This window comes from Scyliorhinus torazame, chromosome 17, assembly GCF_047496885.1.
Source record: "Scyliorhinus torazame isolate Kashiwa2021f chromosome 17, sScyTor2.1, whole genome shotgun sequence".
Classification (NCBI taxonomy): domain Eukaryota; kingdom Metazoa; phylum Chordata; class Chondrichthyes; order Carcharhiniformes; family Scyliorhinidae; genus Scyliorhinus; species Scyliorhinus torazame.
The window spans coordinates 181,578,023-181,602,936 of NC_092723.1; the positions used below are offsets into that span (position 1 = coordinate 181,578,023).

The following is a 24,914-nucleotide window of genomic DNA, read 5'->3' on the forward strand; positions in this document are numbered from 1 at the left end:
CTACCACCCCCCGCTCCTCCACTTTCGGGAACCTCAATTGGTCCAGGAACTGCCGCATCCCCTCCTCTCCCTCTGGGGGTTGAGACCTATACAGTTCCTCATAGAAGGTCTTGAACACCTCATTTATCTTTCCTGCCCTTCGCACCGTGTCTCCCCTTTCGTCTCTAATTCCTCCTATTTCCCTCGCTGCTGCCCTCTTTCGCAATTGATGAGCCAACAGGCGACTCGCCTTTTCCCCATATTCATACCTCCTCCCCTGTGCCTTCCTCCACAGTACCTCCGCCTTTCTGGTGGTCAGAAGGTCAAATTCCGTCTGGAGTCGTCTCCTCTCCCTGTACAATTCCTCCTCCGGGGTCTCTGCAAATTCCCTATCCACCCTTAAAATCTCCCCCAGTAATCTTTCCCTTTCCTTGGCCTCTGTTTTCCTTTTGTGGGCCCCAATGGAGATCAGCTCTCCTCTGACCACCGCTTTTAGTGCTTCCCATACCACTCCCACCGGGACCTCGCCGTCGTCATTGACCTCCAGGTATCTCTCAATACACCCCCGCACTCTTGCACACACTCTCTCATCCGCCATCAGTCCCACATCTAATCGCCAGAGTGTTCTCTGCTCCCTTTCCTCTCCTAATTCCAGGTCCACCCAATGTGGGGCATGATCCGAAACCGCTATGGCTGAGTACTCAGCTTCTTCCACCCTAGAGATCAACGACCTTCCCAAAACAAAAAAATCTATCCGGGAGTACACTTTATGGACATGGGAGAAGAAGGAATACTCCCTAGCCCTAGGTCTAAGAACTAAGAAATCGCCATGGATCCACTCCCCCCATTTGGTCCATAAACCCCTTAAGTACCTTGGCCGCTGCCGGCCTTCTTCCGGTCCTTGAGCTGGATCTATCTAGCCCCGGGCCCAGCACCGTATTAAAGTCCCCTCCTAAAATCAAGTTTCCTACCTCCAGGTCCGGTATACGCCCCAGCATCCGTCTCATAAATCCCGCATCGTCCCAGTTTGGGGCATACAGGTTAACCAACACGACCTCCATTCCCTCCAGCCTGCCACTCACCATTACATATCTACCTCCGCTATCTGCTACGCTGTTCTTTGCTTCAAATGCGACCTGTTTCCCCACCAAAATGGCCACCCCTCTATTCTTTGCGTCCAGTCCTGAGTGGAACACCTGTCCCACCCATCCTTTCCTTAGCCTAACTTGGTCCGCCACCTTTAGGTGCGTCTCTTGGAGCATAACCACGTCTGCCCTTAGTCCTTTCAAATGCGCGAGCACTCGGGCCCTTTTTATCGGTCCGTTCAATCCTCTCACGTTCCACGTGATCAGCCTCACTAGGGGGCTACCTGCCCCCCTCCCGTGTCGACTAGCCATTACCTTCTCTAGGCCAGTCCCATATCCCGCCTCCGCGCTCCCGCTCGCTCCCCCAGCGTCGCACACCATCCCCGCCCACCCACTCTTTAGCCATTTCCTTTTGGATTTCCGCAGCAGCAACCCAGTTGTCCCCCCCCCCTTCTCCCTCCCTCCTCCCCTCCCCGCTAGATGAGAGAGAGTGAGTTAACACCCAGAGAGAGAGAGAGAGAGAGAGAGTGAGGGAGTGTGTAAACACCCGGAGAGAGAGAGAGTGTGTTAACACCCGGAGAGAGAGAGTGAGGGAGTGTGTAAACACCCGGAGAGAGAGAGAGAGAGAGTGTGAGAGTGAGGGAGTGTGTAAACACCCGGAGAGAGAGTGAGGGAGTGTGTAAACACCCAGAGAGGGAGGGAGGGGGGGTGTAAACACCCAGAGAGGGAGGGATGGAGGGAGGGAGTGTGTAAACACCCAGAGAGAGAGGGAGGGAGGGAGGGAGTGTGTAAACACCCAGAGAGGGAGGGAGGGTGTAAACACCCAGAGAGAGAGGGAGGGAGGGTGTAAACACCCAGAGAGGGAGGGAGGGAGTGTGTAAACACCCAGAGAGGGAGGGAGGGTGTAAACACCCAGAGAGAGAGGGAGGGAGGGTGTAAACACCCAGAGAGGGAGGGTGTAAACACCCAGAGAGGGAGGGAGGGAGGGAGTGTGTAAACACCCAGAGAGGGAGGGAGGGAGGGAGTGTGTAAACACCCAGAGAGGGAGGGAGGGAGGGAGTGTGTAAACACCCAGAGAGGGAGGGAGGGAGGGTGTAAACACCCAGAGAGGGAGGGAGGGTGTAAACACCCAGAGAGGGAGGGAGGGAGGGAGGGTGTAAACACCCAGAGAGGGAGGGAGGGAGGTTGTAAACACCCAGAGAGGGAGGGAGGGAGGGTGTAAACACCCAGAGAGGGAGGGAGGGAGGGTGTAAACACCCAGAGAGGGAGGGAGGGAGGGAGGGTGTAAACACCCAGAGAGGGAGGGAGGGTGGGAGGGTGTAAACACCCAGAGAGGGAGGGAGGGTGGGAGGGTGTAAACACCCAGAGAGGGAGGGAGGGAGGGTGTAAACACCCAGAGAGGGAGGGAGGGAGGGTGTAAACACCCAGAGAGGGAGGGAGGGAGGGAGGGTGTAAACACCCAGAGAGGGAGGGAGGGTGTAAACACCCAGAGAGGGAGGGTGTAAACACCCAGAGAGGGAGGGAGGGAGGGAGGGTGTAAACACCCAGAGAGGGAGGGAGGGAGGGAGGGAGGGAGGGTGTAAACACCCAGAGAGGGAGGGTGTAAACACCCAGGGAGGGAGGGAGGGAGTGTGTAAACACCCAGAGAGGGAGGAAGGGAGTGTGTAAACACCCAGAGAGGGAGGGAGGGAGTGTGTAAACACCCAGAGAGAGAGAGAGAGAGTGAGTGTGTAAACACCCAGAGAGAGTGAGTGTGTAAACACCCAGAGAGAGTGAGTGTGTAAACACCCAGAGAGGGAGGGATAGTGAGTGAGGGAGAGAGTGGAAACACCCAGGGAGGGAGAGTGTGAGGGAGGGAGGGAGTGTGTAAACACCCAGTGAGGGACGGAGTGTGTAAACACCGAGACAGAGGGAAGGAGGGAGTGTGTAAACACCCAGCGAGGGAGAGTGGGAGGGAGTGTGTAAACACCCAGAGTGAGGGAGGGAGAGAGTGAGGGAGGGAGAGAGTGAGGGAGGGAGTGAGGGAGGGAGGGAGTGAGGGAGAGAGTGAGGGAGGGAGAGAGTGAGGGAGGGAGAGAGTGAGGGAGGGAGAGAGTGAGTGAGGGAGGGAGGGAGAGTGTGTAAACACCCAGAGAGAGTGAGTGTGTAAACACCCAGAGAGAGAGAGAGAGAGTGTGTAGACACGCAGAGAGGGAGGGAGTGAGGGAGGGAGTGTGTAAACACCGAGAGAGTGAGTGTGTAAACTCCCAGAGAGGGAGAAAGTGTGTAAACACCCAGAGGGAGAGGGAGTGAGGGAGAGAGTGTGGAAACACACAGAGAGGGAGTTGAGGGATGGAGTGTGTAAACACCCAGAGAGCGTGAGTGTAAACACCCAGAGAGAGTGGGTTTGAGAGAGAGTGTGTGTAAACACCCAGAGAGTGAGTGTGAGGGAGTGAATTTGAGAGAGAGAGAGTGTGTGTAAACACCCAGGGAGAGTGAGTGTGAGCGAGAGAGTGTGTATAAACACCCGGAGAGAGTGAGTTTCAGAGAGTGTGTGTGTGTAAACTCCCAGAGAGAGAGAGTGAGTGTGAGGGAGAGAGAGTGTATAAACACCCGGAGAGAGTGAGTTTGAGAGAGAGTGAGTGTAAACACCCAGAGAGAGTGAGTGTGAGGGAGAGAGTGTGTGTGTAAACATTCAGAGAGAGTTGAGTGTGAGAGAGAGAATGTGTAAACACCCAGAGAGGGTGAGAGAGTGTGAGGGAGAGAGAGAGAGTGAGAGTTTGTGTAAACACCCAGAGTGGTAGAGAGTGAGTGTCAGGGAGAGAGTGTGTGTAAAAACCCGGAGAGAGTGTGAGGGTGAGTAAATGAATGAATGAATGTGTGAGTGAGGGAAAGAGAGAATGTAAACAGTGAGTGAGAGTGCATGTGTGAGGGTGAGGGAGGGAGAGTGAGGGAGAGAGAATGTAAACGCAGTGAGTGAGAGTGAGTTGATGTGTGAGGGTGAGAGAATGTAAACAGTGCGAGTGAGGGAGAGAGAAAGAATGTAAACACAGAGTGACTGAGGGAGATAGAGGGAGAATGTAGAAACCGAGTGGGAGAGGGAGAGAGAGAATGGAGGGAGGGAGGGAGAGAGAATGGAGGGAGGGAGAGAGAGAGAATGGAGAGAGAGAGAGAGGCAATGGAGGGAGAGAGAGAGGCAATGGAGGGAGAGAGAGAGGCAATGGAGGGAGAGAGAGAGGTAATGGAGGGAGAGAGAGAGGTAATGGAGGGAGAGAGAGAGGCAATGGAGGGAGAGAGGCAATGGAGGGAGAGAGAGGCAATGGAGGGAGAGGGAGGCAATGGAGGGGGAGAGAGGCAGTGGAGGGAGAGAGAGGCAGTGGAGGGTGAGAGAGGCAGTGGAGGGAGAGAGAGGCAGTGGAGGGAGAGAGAGTGGAGGGAGAGAGAGAGAGTGGAGGGAGAGAGAGAGTGGAGGGAGAGAGAGAGTGGAGGGAGAGAGAGAGTGGAGGGAGAGAGAGAGTGGAGGGAGAGAGAGAGTGGAGGGAGAGAGAGTGGAGGGAGAGAGAGTGGAGGGAGAGAGAGAGAGAGAGTGGAGGGAGAGAGAAAGTGGAGGGAGAGAGAGTGGAGGGAGAGAGAGAGTGGAGGGGGAGAGAGAGTGGAGGGGGAGAGAGGCAATGGAGGGGGAGAGAGGCAATGGAGGGGGAGAGAGGCAATGGAGGGGGAGAGAGGCACTGGAGGGGGAGAGAGGCAATGGAGGGGGAGAGAGGCAATGGAGGGGGAGAGAGGCAATGGAGGGGGAGAGAGGCAATGGAGGGGGAGAGAGGCAATGGAGGGGGAGAGAGGCAATGGAGGGGGGAGAGGCAATGGAGGGGGAGAGAGGCAATGGAGGGGGTGAGAGGCAATGGAGGGGGAGAGAGGCAATGGAGGGGGAGAGAGGCAATGGAGGGGGAGAGAGGCAATGGAGGGGGAGAGAGGCAATGGAGGGGGAGAGAGGCAATGGAGGGGGAGAGAGGCAATGGAGGGGGAGAGAGGCAATGGAGGGGGAGAGAGGCAATGGAGGGGGAGAGAGGCAATGGAGGGGGAGAGAGGCAATGGAGGGGGAGAGAGGCAATGGAGGGGGAGAGAGGCAATGGAGGGGGAGAGAGGCAATGGAGGGGGAGAGAGGCAATGGAGGGGGAGAGAGGCAATGGAGGGGGGGAGAGAGAATGGAGGGGGAGAGAGAATGGAGGGGGAGAGAGAGAATGGAGGGGGAGAGAGAGAGAATGGAGGGGGAGAGAGAGAGAATGGAGGGAGAGAGAGAGAGAATGGAGGGAGAGAGAGAGAGAATGGAGGGAGAGAGAGAGAGAATGGAGGGAGAGAGAGAGAGAATGGAGGGAGAGAGAGAGAATGAAGGGAGAGAGAGAGAGAATGGAGGGAGAGAGAGAGAGAATGGAGGGAGAGAGAGAGAGAATGGAGGGAGAGAGAGAGAGAATGGAGGGAGAGAGAGAGAGAATGGAGGGAGAGAGAGAGAGAATGGAGGGAGAGAGAGAGAGAATGGAGGGAGAGAGAGAGAGAATGGAGGGGGAGAGAGAGAGAATGGAGGGAGAGAGCGAGATAATGGAGGGAGAGAGCGAGAGAATGGAGGAAGCGAGAGACAGAATGTAGAGACCGAGAGGGAGAGAGCGAGAGTGTAGAGACCGAGAGGGAGAGAGAGAATGCAGAAACTGAGAGGGAGAGAGAGAGAGAATATAGAGACCGAGAGGGGGGAGAGAGAAAATGTAGAAACCGAGAGAGAGAATGTAGAGACCGAGGGAGAGAGAGAAAATGTAGAAACCGAGACGGAGAGAGAGAATGTAGACACCGAGAGTGAGTGAGAGAGAATGTGAACACTGAAGGAGAGAGAAAATGTAGACACCGAGAGAGAGAGTGAATGAGAGAGAGAATGTAAACACTGATGGAGATTGAGTGAGTGAGCGAGAGCGAATGTAGACACCGAGTGAGGGAGGGGGGGGAAAGAAAGAGAATGCAGAGAGGGAGAGGGAGGGGCAGGGATGGAGTGAAAGGAGGGAAGAGAGCGGAGGGGGGAGAGTGAGGGACGATGAAGGAAGGTGAGAAGTGAGTGGGAGGATGAAGGAGAGGGAGGGAGGGAGGGCAGGAGCAAAGACGGGAGGGCAAGATGGGTGGAAGGCGGAGAGCAAGACTGCTGGTGGGGGGGGCGGGGGGAGAGCGAGATGGGTGGTCGGGGAGGGCACAAAGGGGTGGAGAGGGATGGAGAGTGGATGGGGGTGTCGGGGGAGAGATGGCGGGGAAGAGGAGGTTGATAGAGAGCACACTTGGCACTTGTGAAAATGGCAGAAAAGTTTTGATGAAAGGGATCCTACCTGAAATGAAATCTAGACTGACTTTTGGCTGCTCATGAGGCAGTCTGTTCAGTTAGCAGAGTAACAAAACCTTCAGAGAGATGGCGCACCAATTTACCCTTGGAATGTTCTTGAAGTTGCCGAATGCTATTTTTCTTTCAGATGATCTATTTTGCCAAAATGTGCTCGTACATTGAAAGGCTTGATACCCACATTGACTGAGCAATCTACCAGGGCCAAAGTAACAAAGAGCATTTGTTGAGGGAATCTTTGACCAGCATGGATAAGCCCAAAATAGGTGAGAAAATAAATGGCCGTTATCATTGTGAGAATTAGTTATGTAACCTAACTAAAATCTGTTTGCAGGACTTCCTTCTGAGAGTTAGTCTATTGCATAGGGCATTTGGTTTATTGTTCGAGGTTGTTGTTTGATACATCTGTATGTGCCAATTGTTTTTGTGATTTGTGAAAGTATTATAGTGATGTACGTTTATCCCCCTTGATTGCCAGACGCTGACCATGTGACTTGCTTATCTCTATTTGTTTAATGGAGTTCACCTGTTATTTGTTACAACTTACTGACAGTTTTTACCCTTTATCAATTCCTGATTTACTGCATTTCAGATTTTGTGAAAATGCAACTAAGGAGTTATCCCTTATCTTGATGGAACGATGCTCCATAAATTTGTCTTGTAGCGGAGAATTATTGATGACCCCTCCAGTATGAAATTATTCTAGGCAGTGAGTGTTTCTTCAACTTTAAAGTGAGAGAAAGAAGGCGCCACTGGAACTTGTGCAGAACAGCTACCCTATTGTTTGTGGAAAGAATTGGTAAATGTGTAGAGTATTGGGAAGGATTCTATGAATAAACATGGTTTCATTTTAAAAAATTAATTGAGAGGTGATTCGCAAGCCTTCCACTTTGTGGATTTCAACATTGCATTCAGCCCCCCAAGGAATAATGTTACATTGATCCGTTTACATTGCTCCAGGCATGAGTTTAAAAGTACTAAAAGACACTATCTCATTTGATATTTAAAAAAATTTAGGCCAAGGGATGTGGGTGCCGCTAGTTAGGCCAGCATTTATTGCCCATCCCTAGTTGCCCTTCAGAAGGTGATCTTGAACCGCTGCAGTCCCTGAGGTGTAGGTACACCCACAGTGCTGTTAGGGTCAGGGAACTCCAGGACTTTGACCCAGCGACAATAAGGGAACGCCGATATATTTCCAAGTTGGGGGTGGTGAATGACTTGGAGGGGAACCTCCAGGTGGTGGGGTTCCATACGTATCTGCTGCTCTTGTCCTTCAAGTGGGTAGTGGGCAGGAACAGACTGATACGATGGGTCTAACAGTACACCCCTAACTGGGATTTTGGGAGGGAGGTAGAAGTGGGCTGTGCGGGGTTGGGGGACTAAGAGGTTGGAAGCTGTCAAGGGAAGATATCCAGAGGCCACGAGGTCAGTGACTGTCCTGGAAACAATGGCTTTATGTTTGGTGGTGGGGTCGTGGTTTGGGGGACGTAGGAGAAAGTATTGGAGGGTGAGGGTGCATAGAGGGTGTAGAACCTCACTCTGGGGACTGGTTTTGTTCAGTTGGCTAGACAGCTGGTGGGGGGGTTGTAGAATGTCACTATGGGGACTGGTTTCGCTCAGTTGGCTAGACAGCTGGTTCGTGATGTAGAGTGAGGCCAGAAGCACGGGTTCAATTCCCGTGCCTACTGAGGTTATTCATGAAAGCCCTGCCTTCTCAACCTTCCCTTAGCCTGAGGAATGGTGATTCTCAGATTAAATCAACACCCCACCCCCTCCCAAAAAAAGGGAAACGCAACCTATGGTCATTTAGGACTGTGGCGACTTTACCTTCCCTTTAGAATTTCACTGCCATGAAATCACTGAACATTTAAGCTAAAGTTAAAGAAGTTGTTTGTGCTTCGAATAGCTTCCCTTTTTACCAAACAGGTGAGGTGAAATACATTGTAGATTTAAGACATCTGAAGTGATGCACTTTCCTTTTGGTTTGATTTTGTTGAGATACACAGAAACTCGTGTTTTTTAATCTTGAATCTGTTTCAGAGTCTGTGTGGCAGCGTCCATATGTGAACATCTTCAAACACTTCAAATTGGAAGAATGGAAGAAATCAACAAAAGAAGGGGATGTCACAGCTGTTATGGTACTATTTGTTTCCCTGTTAGAAATATTTTGCCACTTTTAGTAATTTTCCTATGGGGATGTTCTTTATGTGTGAACTGAGACAGTAAGTTTTAACCTGATTTTGAAAAGGGGAAGCGGGTTTAGTGTGCACGAGCACCAAAATGGAAGGTTTTTTGGGGCATCTGAGGATATTAAGACCTGTTCAATCTTCACTTGAATAATTTCTCTGACTCCCGTTGGTGTTTGGCCGGGTCCACCTCAGATTGGGAGGGCGAGACTGGGAATTCTACTGCACACTTGGAAACTGGTGAGAATGTGCCTTTGGGATTGTGGGGAGCTTGAACAAGGGAGGCCAAAGGCTTCCATATGAGGCCTGAAGCAACACAACTGATCCTCGTGGCCTACAACGTAACATCAAAACGTTCACACTTAACCTGTGTAAGCCCTTCAATATGCACATGCATTTTTGTGTTTTTTTTTTTAGATTTGTGTGCAATCACCTTTCAGTCAAATGTGAGGTAATGCATTTTGGAAGGTCTAATACAGGTAGGGAATATACAGTGAATGGTAGAACCCTCAAGAGTATTAACAGTCAGAGAGATCTTGGTGTACAGGTCCACAGGTCACTGAAAGGGACAACACAGGTGGAGAAGGTAGTCAAGAAGGCATACGGCAGCTCTTTTCAAACATTAGAAGGGTATTGAACGTGGTTATGGTACCGGCGGAGGCGAAGGAAACAGAGGTGGTTGTGGCATTGGACGCTGAGAAGGCGTATGACAGGGTAGAATGGGGGTACTTGATGGCAGTTCTGGAGCGGTTTGGGATTGGACCAAGATTTGTGAATTGGGTAAAGCTATTATATAAGGAACCGGAGGCGAGTGTCCGCACAAACAATATCAGCTCAAGATACTTTTCTCTCCACCGTGGGTCGAGACAGGGATGTCCTATGTCCCCCCGGCTATCTGCACTTGCGATTGAGCCGTTGGCCATCGCATTAAGTTTCGGGGCTTTGGAAAGGAATAGTGCGGGGGGAGGGTGGAAAATAAGAGCATAGGGTGTCCTTATACGCCGATGACTTGCTGTTATATGTGTCGGAACCGAGTGTGTCGATAGGGGGAATATTGGAGCTGCTTCGGGTGTTTGGGTCTTTCTCGGGGTACAAACTAAATCCAGACAAGAGTGAGTATTTTGTGGTGCCTTGGCCGGGGGTGGGGGTAGGGGTGGGAGGCCTGCCATTCCGTAGGGCAGGGACTCACTTTAGGTACCTGGGGGTGCAGGTTGCCGGAAGGAGGGGGGGCTCCGCAGCTACAACATTTCTAGTTTGGTGGGGAGAGTGAAAGCTGATCTGGCAAGGTGGGATGGTCTCCCTCTGTCACTGGCGGGTCAGGTGCAGGCGGTTAAAATGAACGTGTTGCCGCGATTTTTGTTTATTTTTTAATGCCTGCCGACATTCCTGCCAAAGGTTCTTTTCAGAGAGATTGAGGAGGGAAGGTGGCCAAAGTTAGAAAGGCACTGCTACAGAGGGGAAGGCAGGCAGGGGGTTTGGGCCTTCCGAACCTGATGTATTACTACTGGGTGGCAAATGTGGAGAAGGTGCGGAGCTGGGTCAGAGGGGTTGATTCCCAGTGGGTCAGAATGGAGGAGAGTTTGTGCAGGGGGTCGGGATTGAAAGCACTAGCAACAGCGCCGCTCCCGATGGGCCCAGGGAAATTCTCCGGGAGTCCGTTAATAATAGCTTCATTGAGAATTTGGAGGCAGTTTTGCCAACACTTCGGGTTGGGGGCAGGGTCTTGGGAAAACCCGATTCGGAGGAACCTAAGATTTGAGCCAGGGAAGTGGGATGAAAATTTTCGGAAATGGGAGGAGAAGGGGATTAAGACACTGAAAGATTTGTTTCTTAGGGGTCGGTTTGCAGGATTGTAAGAGCTGGAAGGGAAATATGGGCTGGAGCAGGGAGAAATGTTCAGATACATGCAGGTTTGAGATTTTGCCAGACAGGAGATACAGAGCTTCCCGGTGGCGCCGGCCTCCACATTGCTGCAGGAGGTGCTGACGACAGGGGACTGGAGAAGGGGGTAGTGTCAGCGGTGTACGGAGCTATTTTGGAAGAGGAGAAGGCACCACTGCAAGGGATCAAAGCACCTGTTTTGGTCCTGTCCAAAGCTGGAGGATTACTGGAAGGAGGTTTTTAGGGTAATTTCTAAAGTAGTGCACGTGAAACTGGACCCGAGCCCTCGGGAGGCCATATTCGGGGTGTCGGACCAGTCAGGGTTGGAAACGGGTGCGGCGGCAGATGTTGTAGCCTTTGCCTCGTTGATCACCCGAAGGCAGATCCTGATGGGATGGAGAGCAACCTCTCCACCCTGTGCCCTGGCGTGGCGGGGGGACCTGTTGGAATTCTTGACTCTTGAGAAGGTTAAGTTTAAACTGAGGGGAAGGATGGATGTTTTCTACAATTCATGGGCATTATTCATTATGCACTTTCAAGAACTGGATAACATCGAACATTAGTTGGGGGGGGGGGAGGGGGTTGGGGGAGGGGGACTGTATGTGTTAATGGCGACTATGGGTGATTCCTTTTTGTCATTTGTTTATTTGAGCATGCGGGCTAATGTTTGGGGTTTGGTGGGAGGATGGGATTGTTGTTATTGATATGTGGATTGACATATTTGTTACTGATTATTGTTGGTGGCTGTAAATTTGGGAGAAAATGTGAAAAAGGAGGAGAATAAAAATATTTTAAAAAAAGAAAAGAAGGCATACGGCATGCTTGCCTTCATTCAGCTGTATAGAACCTTAGTTAGGCCGCACTTGGAGTATAGTGTTCAGAAGCTTTAGAGAGGGTGCAGAAGAGATTTACCAGGATGTTGCCTGATATGGAGGGCATTAGATATGAGGAGTGGTTGAATAAACTTGGCTTGTTCTCACTGGAATGAAGGAGGTTGAAGGATGATCTGATAGAGGTCTACAAAAGTATGAGGGGCATAAACAGAGTGGATAGTCAGAGACTTTTTCCCAGGGTAGAGGGGTCAATTACTAGGGGGCATACGTTTAAGGTGCGAGGGGCAAGGTTTAGAGGAGATGTAGGGGCAAGCTTTTTTACACCGAGGGTAGTGGGTGCCCGGAACTCGCTGCCGGAGGAGGTGGTGGAAGCAGGAACGATAATGACGTTTAAGGGGCATCTTGACAAATACATGAATAGGATGGGAATAGAGGGATAGGGACCCCGGAAGTGCAGAAGATTTTAGTTTAGACGGGCAGCATGGTCGGCGCAGGCTTGGAGGGCCGAAGGGCCTGTTCCTGTGTTGTAGTTTTCTTTGTTCTTTGTTTAATGAAGGTAAACTGGGGTGGGGAGGGGACGTTTTCTCATAAAGGGTGCTTATTCCTTACGTTTAATAGCAAATACATCTCAATCGATTTTTTGATCGCCGGGATATGGAGGAACATTTGATAAATTCTGTGTGGGGTAGTAGAGAGATGATTACAACCATAATTGTAGATAATTAAAGGAATTAATATTGAACTTGCAGAATTAATTGATGGATGTTATTTCTGGATTCTTTGTTAGGATAAAACCCTGAAGTGCACGGTGTATCGCATCAGAGGCCCCATCCCTCCTGGTAACTACATTCAGTTACCAAAAACCAGCACCCAATCCCTTGGACTAGTTGGTCGCTACCTTTACCTGCTCTTCAAACCAATTGTATCCAAATACTTTGTAGTTCACTTTGATACAGTCATTGAGGTATGTGATAATTAGTACGCATTCGTTGGCATGATTGTTCCTTTAGCAGTAGAATGATCTAACGCAGTTACTGAAAAGTCTGAATTAATGTTCATAGGTGAAGCTGCAATGTTCATTAACATCATTCAACCAATTAAACTGCACCATTGTAATTCACCAGCATGTATGGTTGTTTCTGGTGATAATGAAGCAAAATGGGCATCTGGACAAGATGGAGAACCATTTGTTTATTAATGCTTAGTGTTGAGTGAAATAAAGGAAGCTTTAGACTTGAATCGAATTAATAGCAGACTCCCAATTCCTTTCAACTCCTGCTACAAAGGAAACAAAAAGTAATGAAACCAGGCGGACCACTCTGCATCGACCCAGGCACCAGAAGTGACAACGGCAAACCCAGCCCATCAACCCTGCAAAGTCCTCCTTACTAACGTCTGGAGGCTTGTGCCAAAATTGGGAAAGCTGTCTTCTCAAACTAGTCAAGCAACAGCCTGGCGTAATCATACTCACTGGATCGCAGCTAACAGACTATTTCCAGACACCACCATCGCCATTCCTGGTTATGTTCTAACCCACCAGTAGGACAGACACAGCAGAGGTGGTGGCACAGTGGCATACAGCCGAGAGGGAGTTGCCTTAGGAGTCCTCAACATCAACTCTGGACCCCCTGATGATTCATGGCACCAGGTCACACATGGGCAAGGAAACCTCCTGCTGATTACCACGTACCGTCACCCCTCAGGTGATGAACATAGAACATTACAGCGCAGTACAGGCCCTTCGGCCCTCGATGTTGCGCCGACCTGTGAAACCACTCTAAAGCCCATTTACACTATTCCCTTATCGTCCATATGTCTATCCAATGACCATTTGAATGCCCTTCGTGTTGCCGAGTCCACTACTGTTGCAAGCAGGGCATTCCACGCCCTTACTACTCTCTGAGTAAAGAACCTACCTCTGACGTCTGTCTTATATCTATCTCCCCTCAATTTAAAGCTATGTCCCCTCGTGCTAGACGTCACCATCCGAGGAAAAAGGCTCTCACTGTCCACCCTATCCAATCCTCTGATCATCTTGTATGCCTCAATTAAGTCACCTCTTAGCCTTCTTCTCTCTAACGAAAACAGCCTCAAGTCCCTCAGCCTTTCCTCATAAGATCTTCCCTCCATACCAGGCAACATTCTGGTAAATCTCCTCTGCACCCTTTCCAATGCTTCGACATCCTTCCTATAATGCGGCGACCAGAACTGCACGCAATACTCCAAATGCGGCCGCATCAGAGTTTTGTACAGCTGCAACATGACCTCATGGCTCCGAAACTCAATCCCTCTACCAATAAAAGCTAACACACCGTACGCCTTCTTAACAACCCTCTCCACCTGAGTGGCAACTTTCAGGGATCTATGTACATGGACACCGACTCACTGCCAAGAATCTTACCATTAGCCCAGTACTCAGTCTTCCTGTTATTCCTTCCAAAGTGAATCACCTCACACTTTTCTGCATTAAACTCCATTTGCCACCACTCAGCCCAGCGCTGCAGCTTATCTATGTCCCTCTGTAACTTGTAGTTTTACAACTTACAAGTCAGGTGATGAATCAGTATTCCTCCATGTTGAACCACTTGGAGGAAGCACTGAGGGTGGCAAAGATGCAGAATGTACTCTGAGTGGGGGACTTCAATGTCCATCATCACGTGTCGCTCAGTAGTACCACATAGACGGAGCTAGCCGGGTTCTAATGGACATAGCTGCGAGACTGGGATTGCCACAGGTGGTGAGGAAACCAACAAGAGGGAAAACATACTTGATTTCATCCTCACCAACCTGCCTGACGCAGATGCATCTGTCCATGACAGTATCGGTAAGAGTGACCACCGCACAGTCCTTGTGGAATCAAAGTCCCGTCTTCACATTAGGACACCCTTCTTGGTGTGTGGCACTACTAGAGTGCTAAATGGGATAGACTTTGTACAGATCTAGCAACTCAAGACTGGGCATCCATGAGGCGCTGTGGGCCATCGGCAGCAGAAGAATTTTATTCAGCCACAATCTGCAACCTCATGGCCTGGCATATCCCCCACTCTACCGTTACCACCCAGCCAGGGGATCAATCCTGGTTCAATGAAGAGTGCAGGAGGGCATGTCAGGAACAACACCAAGGATGCTTAAAAATGAGGTGCAAACCTGGTGAAGCTACAGCACATGATTATTTGTGCGCCAAACAGCATAAGCAGCAAGTAATGACAGAGCTAAGCGATTCCACAACAAAAACACAGATCTAAGCTCTGTAGTCCTGTCACATCCAGCTATAAATGGTGGTGGACAATTAAACAACTCACTGGGGAAGGAGGCTCCGCAAATATCCCTATCCTCAATGATGGAGGAATCTAGCACATCAGTGCAAAAGATAAGGCTGAAGCATTCGCAATAATCTTCATAGAATTTACAATGCAGAAGAAGGTCATTCGGCCCATCGAGTCTGCACCGGCCCTTGGAAAGAGCACCCAACCTAAGCCACCTCCACCCTATCCCTGTAATCCAACCTAACCCTTTGGACACTAAGGGACAATTTAGCATGGTCAATCCACCTAACCTGTGGACTGGGAGAAAACTGGAGCACCCGGAGGAAACCCAAGCAGACACTGGGAGAAAGTGCAAACTCCACACAGACAGTCACCCGAGGCCGGAATTGAACCCGGGACCCTGGAGCTGTGATGCAGCAGTGCTAGCCACTGTGCTACCGTACCGCCCTTCAGTGAGAAATGCCGAGTGGATGATCCATCTCCACCTACAGAGGTCACTAACATCACAAATGTCAGTCTTCAGCCAATTTGATTCACTCCACGTGATATCAAGAAACATCTGAAGGCACTGGATGCTGCAAAGGCTATGGGTCCTGACAAAATTCTAGCTATAGTACCGAAGACTTGTATTCCAGAATATGCGCACCCGTAGCCAAGCTGTTCCAGTACAACAACTACAACACTGCCATCTACCCTGCAATGTGGAAAATTTCCCAGGTGTGTTCTGTTCACAAGAAACAGGACAAATCCAACTCGACCAATTACCCCAGTGGTCTACTCTCAATCAAGTGATTTAAGGGGTCATCAGCAACGCTATCAAGCAGCACTTACTCAGCAATAACCTGCTCATGGATGCTCAGTTTGGGTTGCGCCAGGTTCAGGCATGGACAAACGAGCTCCAGAGGTGAGGTGGGAGCAACTGCCCTTGACATCAAGGCTGCATTTCATAGAATTTACAGTGCAGAAGGAGGCCATTCGGCCCATCGAGTCTGCACCGGCTCTTGGAAAGAGCACCCTACCCAAGGTCCACACCTCCACCCTATCCCAGTAACCCCCACCCAACATTATGGGCAATTTTGGACACTAAGGGCAATTTATCATGGCCAATCCACCTAACCTGCACATCTTTGGACTGTGGGAAGAAACCCACGCACACACTGGGAGGATGTGCAGACTCCGCACAGACAGTGACCCAAGCCGGAATCGAACCTAGGACCCTGGAGCTGTGAAGCAATTGTGCTATCCACAATGCTACCCTGCTGCCCGTATTTGACCTGCGTATGCCATCAAGGAGCCCTAGAAAAACTGGAGTTAATGGGAATCGGGGGGAAAAACCCTCCACTATTTGGAGTCCTATCTGGAAGATGGTTATGGTGGTTGAAGGTCAATCTATCTCGGTTCCAAGACATCACTGCAGGTACTCCTCAGTGTTGTGTTCTAGGCCCAATGAACAAAATGAAAATCGCTTATTGTCACAAGTAGGCTTCAAATTAAGTTACTGTGAAAAGCCCCTAGTCGCCACATTCCAGTGCCTGTTCGGGGAGGCTGGTCTTCAGTTGCTTCACCAATGATCTTCCTTCCATCATAAGGTCAGAAGTGGAGATGTTTGCTGATGACTGCACAGAGCTCAATACCATTTGTGATGACTTAGATACTGAGCCAGTCCATCTCCAAATGCAGCAAGACCTGGACAATATCTAGGCTTGGGCTGACAAGTTACATTAGCACCGCACGTTCGCACTGCACAAGTGCCAGGCAGTGACTATCTCCAACAAGAGAGAATCTATGCATCGCCCCATGACATTCAGTGGCATTACCATTGCAGAATCCCCTACTATCAACATCCTGGGAGTAACCATTGACCAAAAACTGAACTGGACTCGCCATTATAAATACTGTGGCTACTAGAGCAGGCCAAAGGCTAGGAATCCTGACTCCCAACTACAAAACACGTCAGGAGTGTAATGGAATACTCTCCACTTGCCTGGATGAGTGCAGCTCCAAGAACACTCAAGGAGCTCGACACCATCCAGGACAAAGCAGCCTGCTTGATTGCTCCACCTCCCACTAACATTCCCTCCCTCTACCACTGATGAACAGTAGCAGCAGTGTGTACTGTCTACAACAGTGTTCTTCAAACTTTTTTTCCGGGGACCCATTTTTACCAACCGGCCAACCTTCAGGACCCAACCCGGCCGACCTGCGCGACCCACCATTTTCTCTTTACTTGTTTGCTGCTGACAAAAGTGGAGGAAATGGTTTTGGGTCCCTTTGGCCTTGTACACGCTCGTCCAATGGAACCTGTTGGATGAAGGCGAAGCCGTCCGGTGTCGAAAAGAATGGTGTCTCCACCTGTCCAAAGTTCTGCATCTTTTTCCTGTAAAATGTTATCAAATAAAACCCCCTCTCCCGAACGTGTAAAAAAATAATAAAAATAAAATGAATAAAATAAATGAAAAAAATAAAAATTAAATGAACAAAATAAATGAATAAAACACCCCCAAACTTGTAAAATAAAAAGCTACGAGACCGTTTATAAATAAAAAGCGGCCGCACTGTGCATGCGTGCCCGTCTGGCACGTATGCGTAGTGCGGCCGCATTTTTTTTACATGTTCGTGGCCATTTTGGAGGCCGCTTGCAGCAGGTGTTAGTAACAGCCGGCTGCTGCGGCTGTTGCGCGCAGATTTGCGCGATCGGGAGCGCCGCGATGGACGGCTCCCCGACCCTTCTGACACCCGCCCCCGAGTTTGACAATGCCTGGTCTCCAAGATGCACTGCAGGAACTCGCAAGGTTCCTTAAGCAGCATTCCCCAAACCCACAACCACTACCATCTAGAAAGACGAGCAACTGATACCTAGTACACCACCACTTGGAAGTTTCATTCACCATCCTAACTTGGAAATATGTCACCATTTCTTCACTGTCACTAGGTTAAAATCCTGGAACTCCTGCCTAACAGCACTGTGGGTATACCTACACCTCAGGGACTGCAGCAGTTCGAGGAGGCAGCTCACCGCCTCAAAGGCAACTAGGGATGGGCAATAAATGCTGGTCTAGATGGCAATGCCCACATCTTGTAAATGAATAAAACAAATACTCCAATCAAATCAGTAAGGCTTAAATATGTTTGATGATTCACTATATTTCCTATGAGTTATTCTTGAGATGATGTCGTCTGGTCCCAGACTCTCCCACAAGGGGAAACAACCTCTCAGCCTCTACCCTGTCAAGCCCCCCTGAGAATCCTGTATGGCTCCATAAAGTTGTCTCTCATTCTTCTAAACTCCAATGTGTACCGGCCCAACCTACTCAATCTCTCTTCATAAGAAAATCCCTTCATACCTGGGATCAGCCGAGTGAACCTTCTCTGGATTGCCTCCAATGCCGGTTTATCGTTCCTTAGATAAGGAGACCAAAACAGCTCACAGTATTCCAGGTGTGGTCGAACTAGTGCCGTGTATAGTTTTAGTAGGACTTACCTATTTTTATATCCCACCCCATTCCCTTTGAAATAAAGTCTCCTTACCCTTCATTGTCTGAAGGTACTGACATTTGGTAACAGTCCCATGTAAGCAGTTTTCAGACTGAATTTTAAGTGTGGGGGGGGGAGGGGGGGAGCGTTCTATTCACAACTTCTGTGCATGCTTTCTGCACACCTTTCAGCAACAATCACTGCATAACAATTTAAGATCAAGAATCCTAGCAGGCCCACCATACAAATGAAGTTTGACACTCCGAACTAGTAAGAGCATAGGTTACTGGGATATTCCAGCCATGGAAAGAATAAAGGAGCTGAATATTATTTAAATTGAGAAAGACTGCAGAAAACCGCAAAACAGGGATTTGGGGGTCCTCACGCATAAATCACAAGCTGGCATGAATGTTCAGGTAATAGGGAAGGGGGGGCTTGACAGGGTAGATGCTGAGAGGCTGTTTCCCCTTGTGGGAGAGTCTGGGACCAGACCACGTCATCTCGAGAGTAAGGGGTTGCCCATATGAGACAAAGAGGAATTTCTTCTCTGAGGGTAGTGAATATGTGGAATTCTTTCTCGCGGAGGGCTGTAGAGGTTGAGTCATTAAGTATGTTCAAGGCTCCGATAGACAGTTTTGAATCAGTCAGAGAATCAAGGGTTATGGGGATAAGGCGGGAAGTGGAGTCGAGGTTTTTCACTTCAGACCAGCCTTGATCTCATTGAATGGTGGAGCAGAATTTGTGGGCCAAATGCCTACTTCTGCTCCTACCTTTATGGTCTAATGGTTGATGAATGATGGAAATCCAGTAGATATCTAAATTATTGGAACAAAAATTGAGCTTACAGTTTCCTGGTGAAGAAAAAAATCTATCCTAAATACTTTTCAGAGTAACTTCCTTTAGATTATAGATGATGCATTTGAAAGAGCCGTACCAGCCTCCCCAAACAGGCCCTGGAATGTGGCGACTAGGGGCTTTTCACAGTAAATTCATTTGAAGCCTACTTGTGACAATAAGCGATTTTCATTTAATTCATTTCATTTCAAGAGCAAGATGGTAAACATGTGAAGATACTTTTTCAAGTATATTTATGCTATTTCCTACTTATCACCTTGCCTTTCTGTTCTTGTGTGCCATTTCTCAGCTAAGGTAGGGCACTGCTGCCATGCCTGCATGAAGGTGTGTGTGAGCACAAAGCGGGATTTGATCTGTGTTCATAAGCACAGATGGGGAGTTGCTGATAAAAGACTAGAACACTAAAGTGAACCTGGTAGCTCTGTTGTATATTGCACTAAGAGCATTTACCTTCTTGGTTTAATCTTGGTGTCTAATTCTAAGTGAAATGCCTGTCTGGGGGATTGGACTATGCAACGTTGTTATGGGAATCATTCATTGCAGTATATCTGTGAATTGTTAAATCCATCTCTCTCCAGGGGAGTCAAGTCGTTCGGATTTCATTCTCCAACCTCTTCAAAGAGTTCAAATCTACTGCCACGTGGCTCCAGTTCCCCTTTGTTTGTGGTGCAGTTGAAGGTTCTGTATATAATACCACTGCAAAGACTGCAAAGCAAGGTACTTTGGGTAGAGTTCTCGATATGTTTACCCGTTCTTTCCTTTATTATCTCAGCATCTCAGTTTTGAAAAAGCACCAGTTTATTTATGGTTAATTTGCACATTTTATTGACATTTTATATCAAAGTACAGTACAAGAACAATCTGGTGTCTATGATCCTATGGCTGTATCTCCACAGCTTCTGGACAGAAATGTTCAGAATCTAAAATCTTCCTTCACAATGCTACTTCCAATTAAACAAAACTAAGTGCCCATGAGGACCTGTGCTGATATTTTTGATCTGAGCATCGAGGTTCACCCACTGCTGTGTGTGTATTCTCCTTTTATTTGTCCCTGTGGGAAAGCATCAAACTTCACCATATTGGTCGCACAACCAAGGTCGGGAAGTTGAGGTGTGAAATGGGCTGAACCAGTGCCCAATCACACTATTGCTGAGTTTATTGACGCTCTCAACTTTGCCGCATTGATTTGACTTGATTGAATAAGGTGTTGTATTCCAGCTATATTTGTTCTATTTTCTTGTTCTGTGTTTTTTGTTTGCAGTTTTTCATGTTTGCTTCACTACATGATGCAGGCAAACCAAATTAATTGGCGCTGCTCTGATTTGTTTGGCTTGGCTAATGTCCGGCTCCTTTAATTACACCTTTTATTTGGAAACCTACTGAAAGGACAGGCTGCAGTGCCCCCTCCTGATGCTTACAAGTTAAATTCATTTGTGTCTTTCCCATAATTCAAATAAGAATTAAACATTCATGTTAATGTCACAGCCTCCATTTGACATTCCTGAACCACGGAGCAAATGTATAGCGGTGGGTCATGTGTTTTGATGCCACATCTCGGGAGAAACGTTACCCCTCTTTACAGGATTCGAGCCCAGATTCATACTGAATCTGATGTTCTCCGTGATCTCAATATCCAGGGAAACTTTGGGTCACTGATGAGCTGGTGGCTGTAGGTCTTCCGTGATGAACATTAATTTTTCCACATTACTTTTAATGCAATTAGTGTCATAATGCATTTAGCATCACAATGCACTGATATTGGTACTAGCTTCACAAAGATTGGGAGTTTGCACTTGGCCATGACAAATTTTGAAATTAAATCCAATAAACCACGTGGAGTGGCATCAAGAAAATGACCAGCGAGGACGTCTGAATTGTTGTGTATAAACACAACTTTTACAGGGAAAAGGACTGAAACTTCTGCCCAATCTTGCACACGTACAACTCGTAATATTCTCTGAAGTAGACTAGCAATTCACTCGTTGACCAATCTATTGCCTCAGAAGTTCACGCTTTGAAACAAATAAAGATGACAATAACTTTTTTAGCGTCGGCACTCTCTTAAAACACTTCAAAAGTTGCATTTGGTTTGAACAGACACAATTTATATGATTTATTTGGTTCTGTGCTTAAATTCACCTGCAATATGTCCAGTGCATTATCTTTCAGAAGATGGTGAGATTGTGAGCTAAATACCTGTTTTGTTTATGAAAGTATCGTTTTTGACCTCTTTATCTGAATCCTTTGTATCCTTATTTATCCAGTTCTTTTGATGCTTCTAAAGTGATTAATTTAAAGCAGAAATAGTGTTTACCACAACTACTAGATTCAAGTTTTATCAAATAGGTGCATTCACTGAATTTCTGGGGATAATACATGTAATATTTTCCTTTACTTCTGAATGCAGACCTGGTAGGTCTTGCCCCTCCTGGTGTGAAATGGACATGTCTGATGATGGATCTGCAGTATCTTCTGTCATTTTATCTGAACCGACACTACAGCCATCTGAAGAGCATTAAGCTCTGCTCCAATATGTTTGTTAAGAATATCTTCACCAGTGACCTGATATTTGAGCCAAGTAAGTGATCACGTTGCTTTCGGGGACTAAGTGAGGTGGACAATGATCTCGGTGTGATCTGACATTCATAGAATGCATAGTCCTAACTACATAATTTATGTGTGGAAATGGTTGGTATTTGGCCAGGTTTGTGAGTTGTATCCAAGAAAATGAGGATAAATGAGGAAAAATAAATACATTGATGAACGTAAGATTATGATAATTACCGACACGGGAACCAATTTGACTCATCTTAGTTAACCCATCCAAAACCAACTATTCAACACCCTCCTGTTTAGATTTTTGTTATTTCTTGAATATTTCACTACAATTCTGTCGGTGTATGTTGTCCCTGTGTGCAAAGAAGAATTTCCTGTTATCCATTCTAAATTGAGCTTTTACTAGTTATCCTGTTCTTGTCATTTAATGTAATGTTCCAGCTTATTCTTTTTCTCAGCCCATTAAGGATTACACCTCACACTCTGTGTTGAATAGCCATAGTTCCTCCTTTTCTCACAACTTAATTATGACACTGAACAATATTTAATGGGGAGATGAGAGAAGGTTGAAAATTAAGAGATCTATTGATATGGTTGAGTGATGTGGTGAAAGCAGGCCTGGCTACATGTCTTGTGTGCTGAATCATGTCAATGTGCATCTCTATAAATTATTCTTTTTCTGCATTTTTTAGGTGTGACTGCTTTTAAGGCCAAGCGGGCAGGACTAGTGCTGCATGATGTCTCCCCAATGCCACGAGAAATGGCTTTCCTGGAGCCCAAAGGAGAAAATTGGCATGACATTTATGATTATATCAGGTCAGCTGCTCTGTGCTTCAAGAAAGAAACTTCAATGGTTAGCAGTGATGTGGTGTTTAAAGAAATGTAAATTAGTTTAGCTCATTATCCAACCCTTGGGGCATTCTAAAGTGCTTTATATGCAATTGAATATCTTTGAAGTACAAGTACACATCAATTTGTTTTTGGCCTCGTTCTGTTGGCTGAGGAAGCAATATTGAGAGAAGCACTGGATTCTGCCTGCTCCTCACTCTTTGAATAGTGTTTTGCAGTCTTTCATGGCCACCTGAGGAGGTGGAGGTGGGGGTGGAGCAGTTTTTGTTTGATATTCCATGAAAAAGGAAGTGTCCCTGACATTGGTGCACTTGCTTGGCACTGCACAGATATGTCAGTTTAGAATATGGCCCTGAAATTTTGCAAACTGACATTGCACCCCACGTGGAAACACCAGCTTTCCTTTAATGTAGAGAAGTGTTCCAAGCTATCTGTCAAATGTGTACTTGGACAAAAATGGATGCTGTGCTAAAAGAGGAGTTGCTATGTGGGTGACCAAGAGATTGGGCAGGTGGGGTTTTAAAATTTTAACAGTCCCAAACTCATATCCAACCCACTTGAGTTGGATTTGCCCACCTCTGATTTGGGGTATGGATCTCTATCAGTGTCTATGCTCCAGCCTCCTCGTACTGATCTGTTCCCTTTAAGAACACTATTCACGATGCCCTCTGCTGCTCTTGCACATGTATTTGCTTTGTTTGGCCCCTTGTTCCACACTGTAACCAATCACTATTTGTTGATGTCCCATTTGTCAATGTTCCCTGTTGATTATTCTTGTGTCTACTATGTACGTACTGTGTACGTTCCTCAGCCGCAGAAAAATACTTTTCACTGTACTTCGGTACATGTGACAATAAATCAAATCAAAAAATCAAAGATGAACCTCCTCACGCCCCACTTCATCTCAGCCCATTCATGTGCCCCTTTATTTGTTTATTCCCCTTGTGCTTATCTAGATTCCCATTGTTAGTATCAATGCAAAATGGAACTGATTGCATCTTGTTTGGCACCATTACATCTAGCTTTGTGTTGCTGCACCTAGATTTTATCTGATTTGTGTGCTTGACTCCAGGTTCCCATCAGATGGAATTAAGATGCCATTTGACTCCATTCAAAAGGGACAGTCCAGCCCACATACAAAAGGTTAGAAATGCAGTTAACGTGAAACTCAAAAAGTTGCAAAAGACTTGAACTGTGTTTATTATGCATTATACTTTAAATTTTTTTATTCTCAAAATAATTTCAGAGATGCTACATTGGCAGCTCTCGGTCTGTGTACAACTTGTGGCAATGTAAAGGACTACAGGTTGATTCTTGCAGACCCTGTAGTAGGCCTCCAAGGATTTCTTCATTATCCAACACGAATGCCACCTGTAGCTGGAAGATTTTTAACATTTAATTGTTTACAATTTTACTCTAGGATGAAATAATCATGAATAGATTTACCATTTTATACTGATCCTGCAAACGAGTCTCAATTTATGCATTTGTATAGCCCAACCACCTTTGCACATGCCTCTGTCTTTGATTCAGTCAAAAATATTTAATTTGTCCCTCTTCAGCCACATCAAAAACCAGCATCTTTCTGCTGCAATTTCACCAATATGTGTTTTCTAATTTTTAATCTAAGGTCATCCAACACAGTGCACTCCAGTTAGATCAAATCCGCAAACTGTGAGTGTCAGTAAGGCAGTTCAAGACCGAATTTCCCTCATCCAGCAAATTACGAGCCCAGAGGCGGTGAGTACCTGAGAAAAGTTGGCATACTGCTTTCTCAAAGAACTTAGTGAATTATCTCATCCTCAAGCTGCCTAGCGATTTCAGCAAATAGCATTTGAAGTACAGTCACTATTCTTACGTATGAAAGAAACCACTCGCATTTCATTGTGCCACGACAACTCAATTATGACCTTTTGGGAAGACTGAATGTTGGCTTTGCATCTTACTTTAAAAAAAAAAAGTAATTTCTGACTATGCTGCGCTTCTCCGGCTGCACTAGTATCAGCTGGAATGATGTGCTCAAGTTCTGGAGTGGGATTTGAACCCAAAACCTTGTGATTTAGGCTAGAGTTCTGCCATTGAACCAATGCCGATGTTGCCGCAGTCAAACAGTTGGTCAGTTTAAGTCTAGCAAGATCTCTCAATAGTTCAAATGTATCTGTTATTGGTGCTTTTTGATTGATGGATGAATGATAACTAGGACACTGAAAAAACTTGTTAGTCCTTAAATAGTGCCACAGTATCACTTGACGCTCCCTGAGCAGGGAGACTTATTCTATTTGATATCTTATCCAAAATATGCAATTTAACAGATTGCAGCACTCCTTAATGAAGTATGGATAATGTACAGAAAACTGATGAGGCAACATGAATGCAAGATTTGTAAATTTACTCCAATCTATCGGGGTTGACCAGAGATTTTCTGCTGCAGTTGGACATTCTCAGAATTTAAGGGTGTGAAGTACATTGTTTAGAAAACAGAAGATTTTGAATGATTATTGAACATTTGCACATACCATAAATATCGGCATACAAGTCAACCTTTGAAGCCACAAAAAAATCCTTTCAGGAACAACTTGTCCCTTGAGTATAAAAGTGAACTG

The 24,914-nt window shown here is 47.2% G+C and overlaps 1 protein-coding gene across 3 annotated transcripts in view; it reads left to right on the forward strand.

Annotated features, from left to right (window-relative positions):
* The window catches only part of wdr90 (WD repeat domain 90), a 102,729-nt gene that overhangs the window by 4,657 nt on the left and 73,158 nt on the right, over positions 1-24,914 (forward strand). For all 3 annotated transcript variants that reach the window (XM_072481776.1, XM_072481775.1, XM_072481777.1), the window contains exons 2-9: positions 6,542-6,677; positions 8,452-8,549; positions 12,099-12,275; positions 19,485-19,623; positions 21,314-21,484; positions 22,155-22,278; positions 23,384-23,454; positions 23,942-24,051. In XM_072481776.1, coding sequence (XP_072337877.1) covers positions 6,659-6,677; positions 8,452-8,549; positions 12,099-12,275; positions 19,485-19,623; positions 21,314-21,484; positions 22,155-22,278; positions 23,384-23,454; positions 23,942-24,051 — 909 coding nt within the window. In that variant the 5' untranslated portion in view covers positions 6,542-6,658. The remainder of the gene's footprint in view (positions 1-6,541; positions 6,678-8,451; positions 8,550-12,098; positions 12,276-19,484; positions 19,624-21,313; positions 21,485-22,154; positions 22,279-23,383; positions 23,455-23,941; positions 24,052-24,914) is intronic.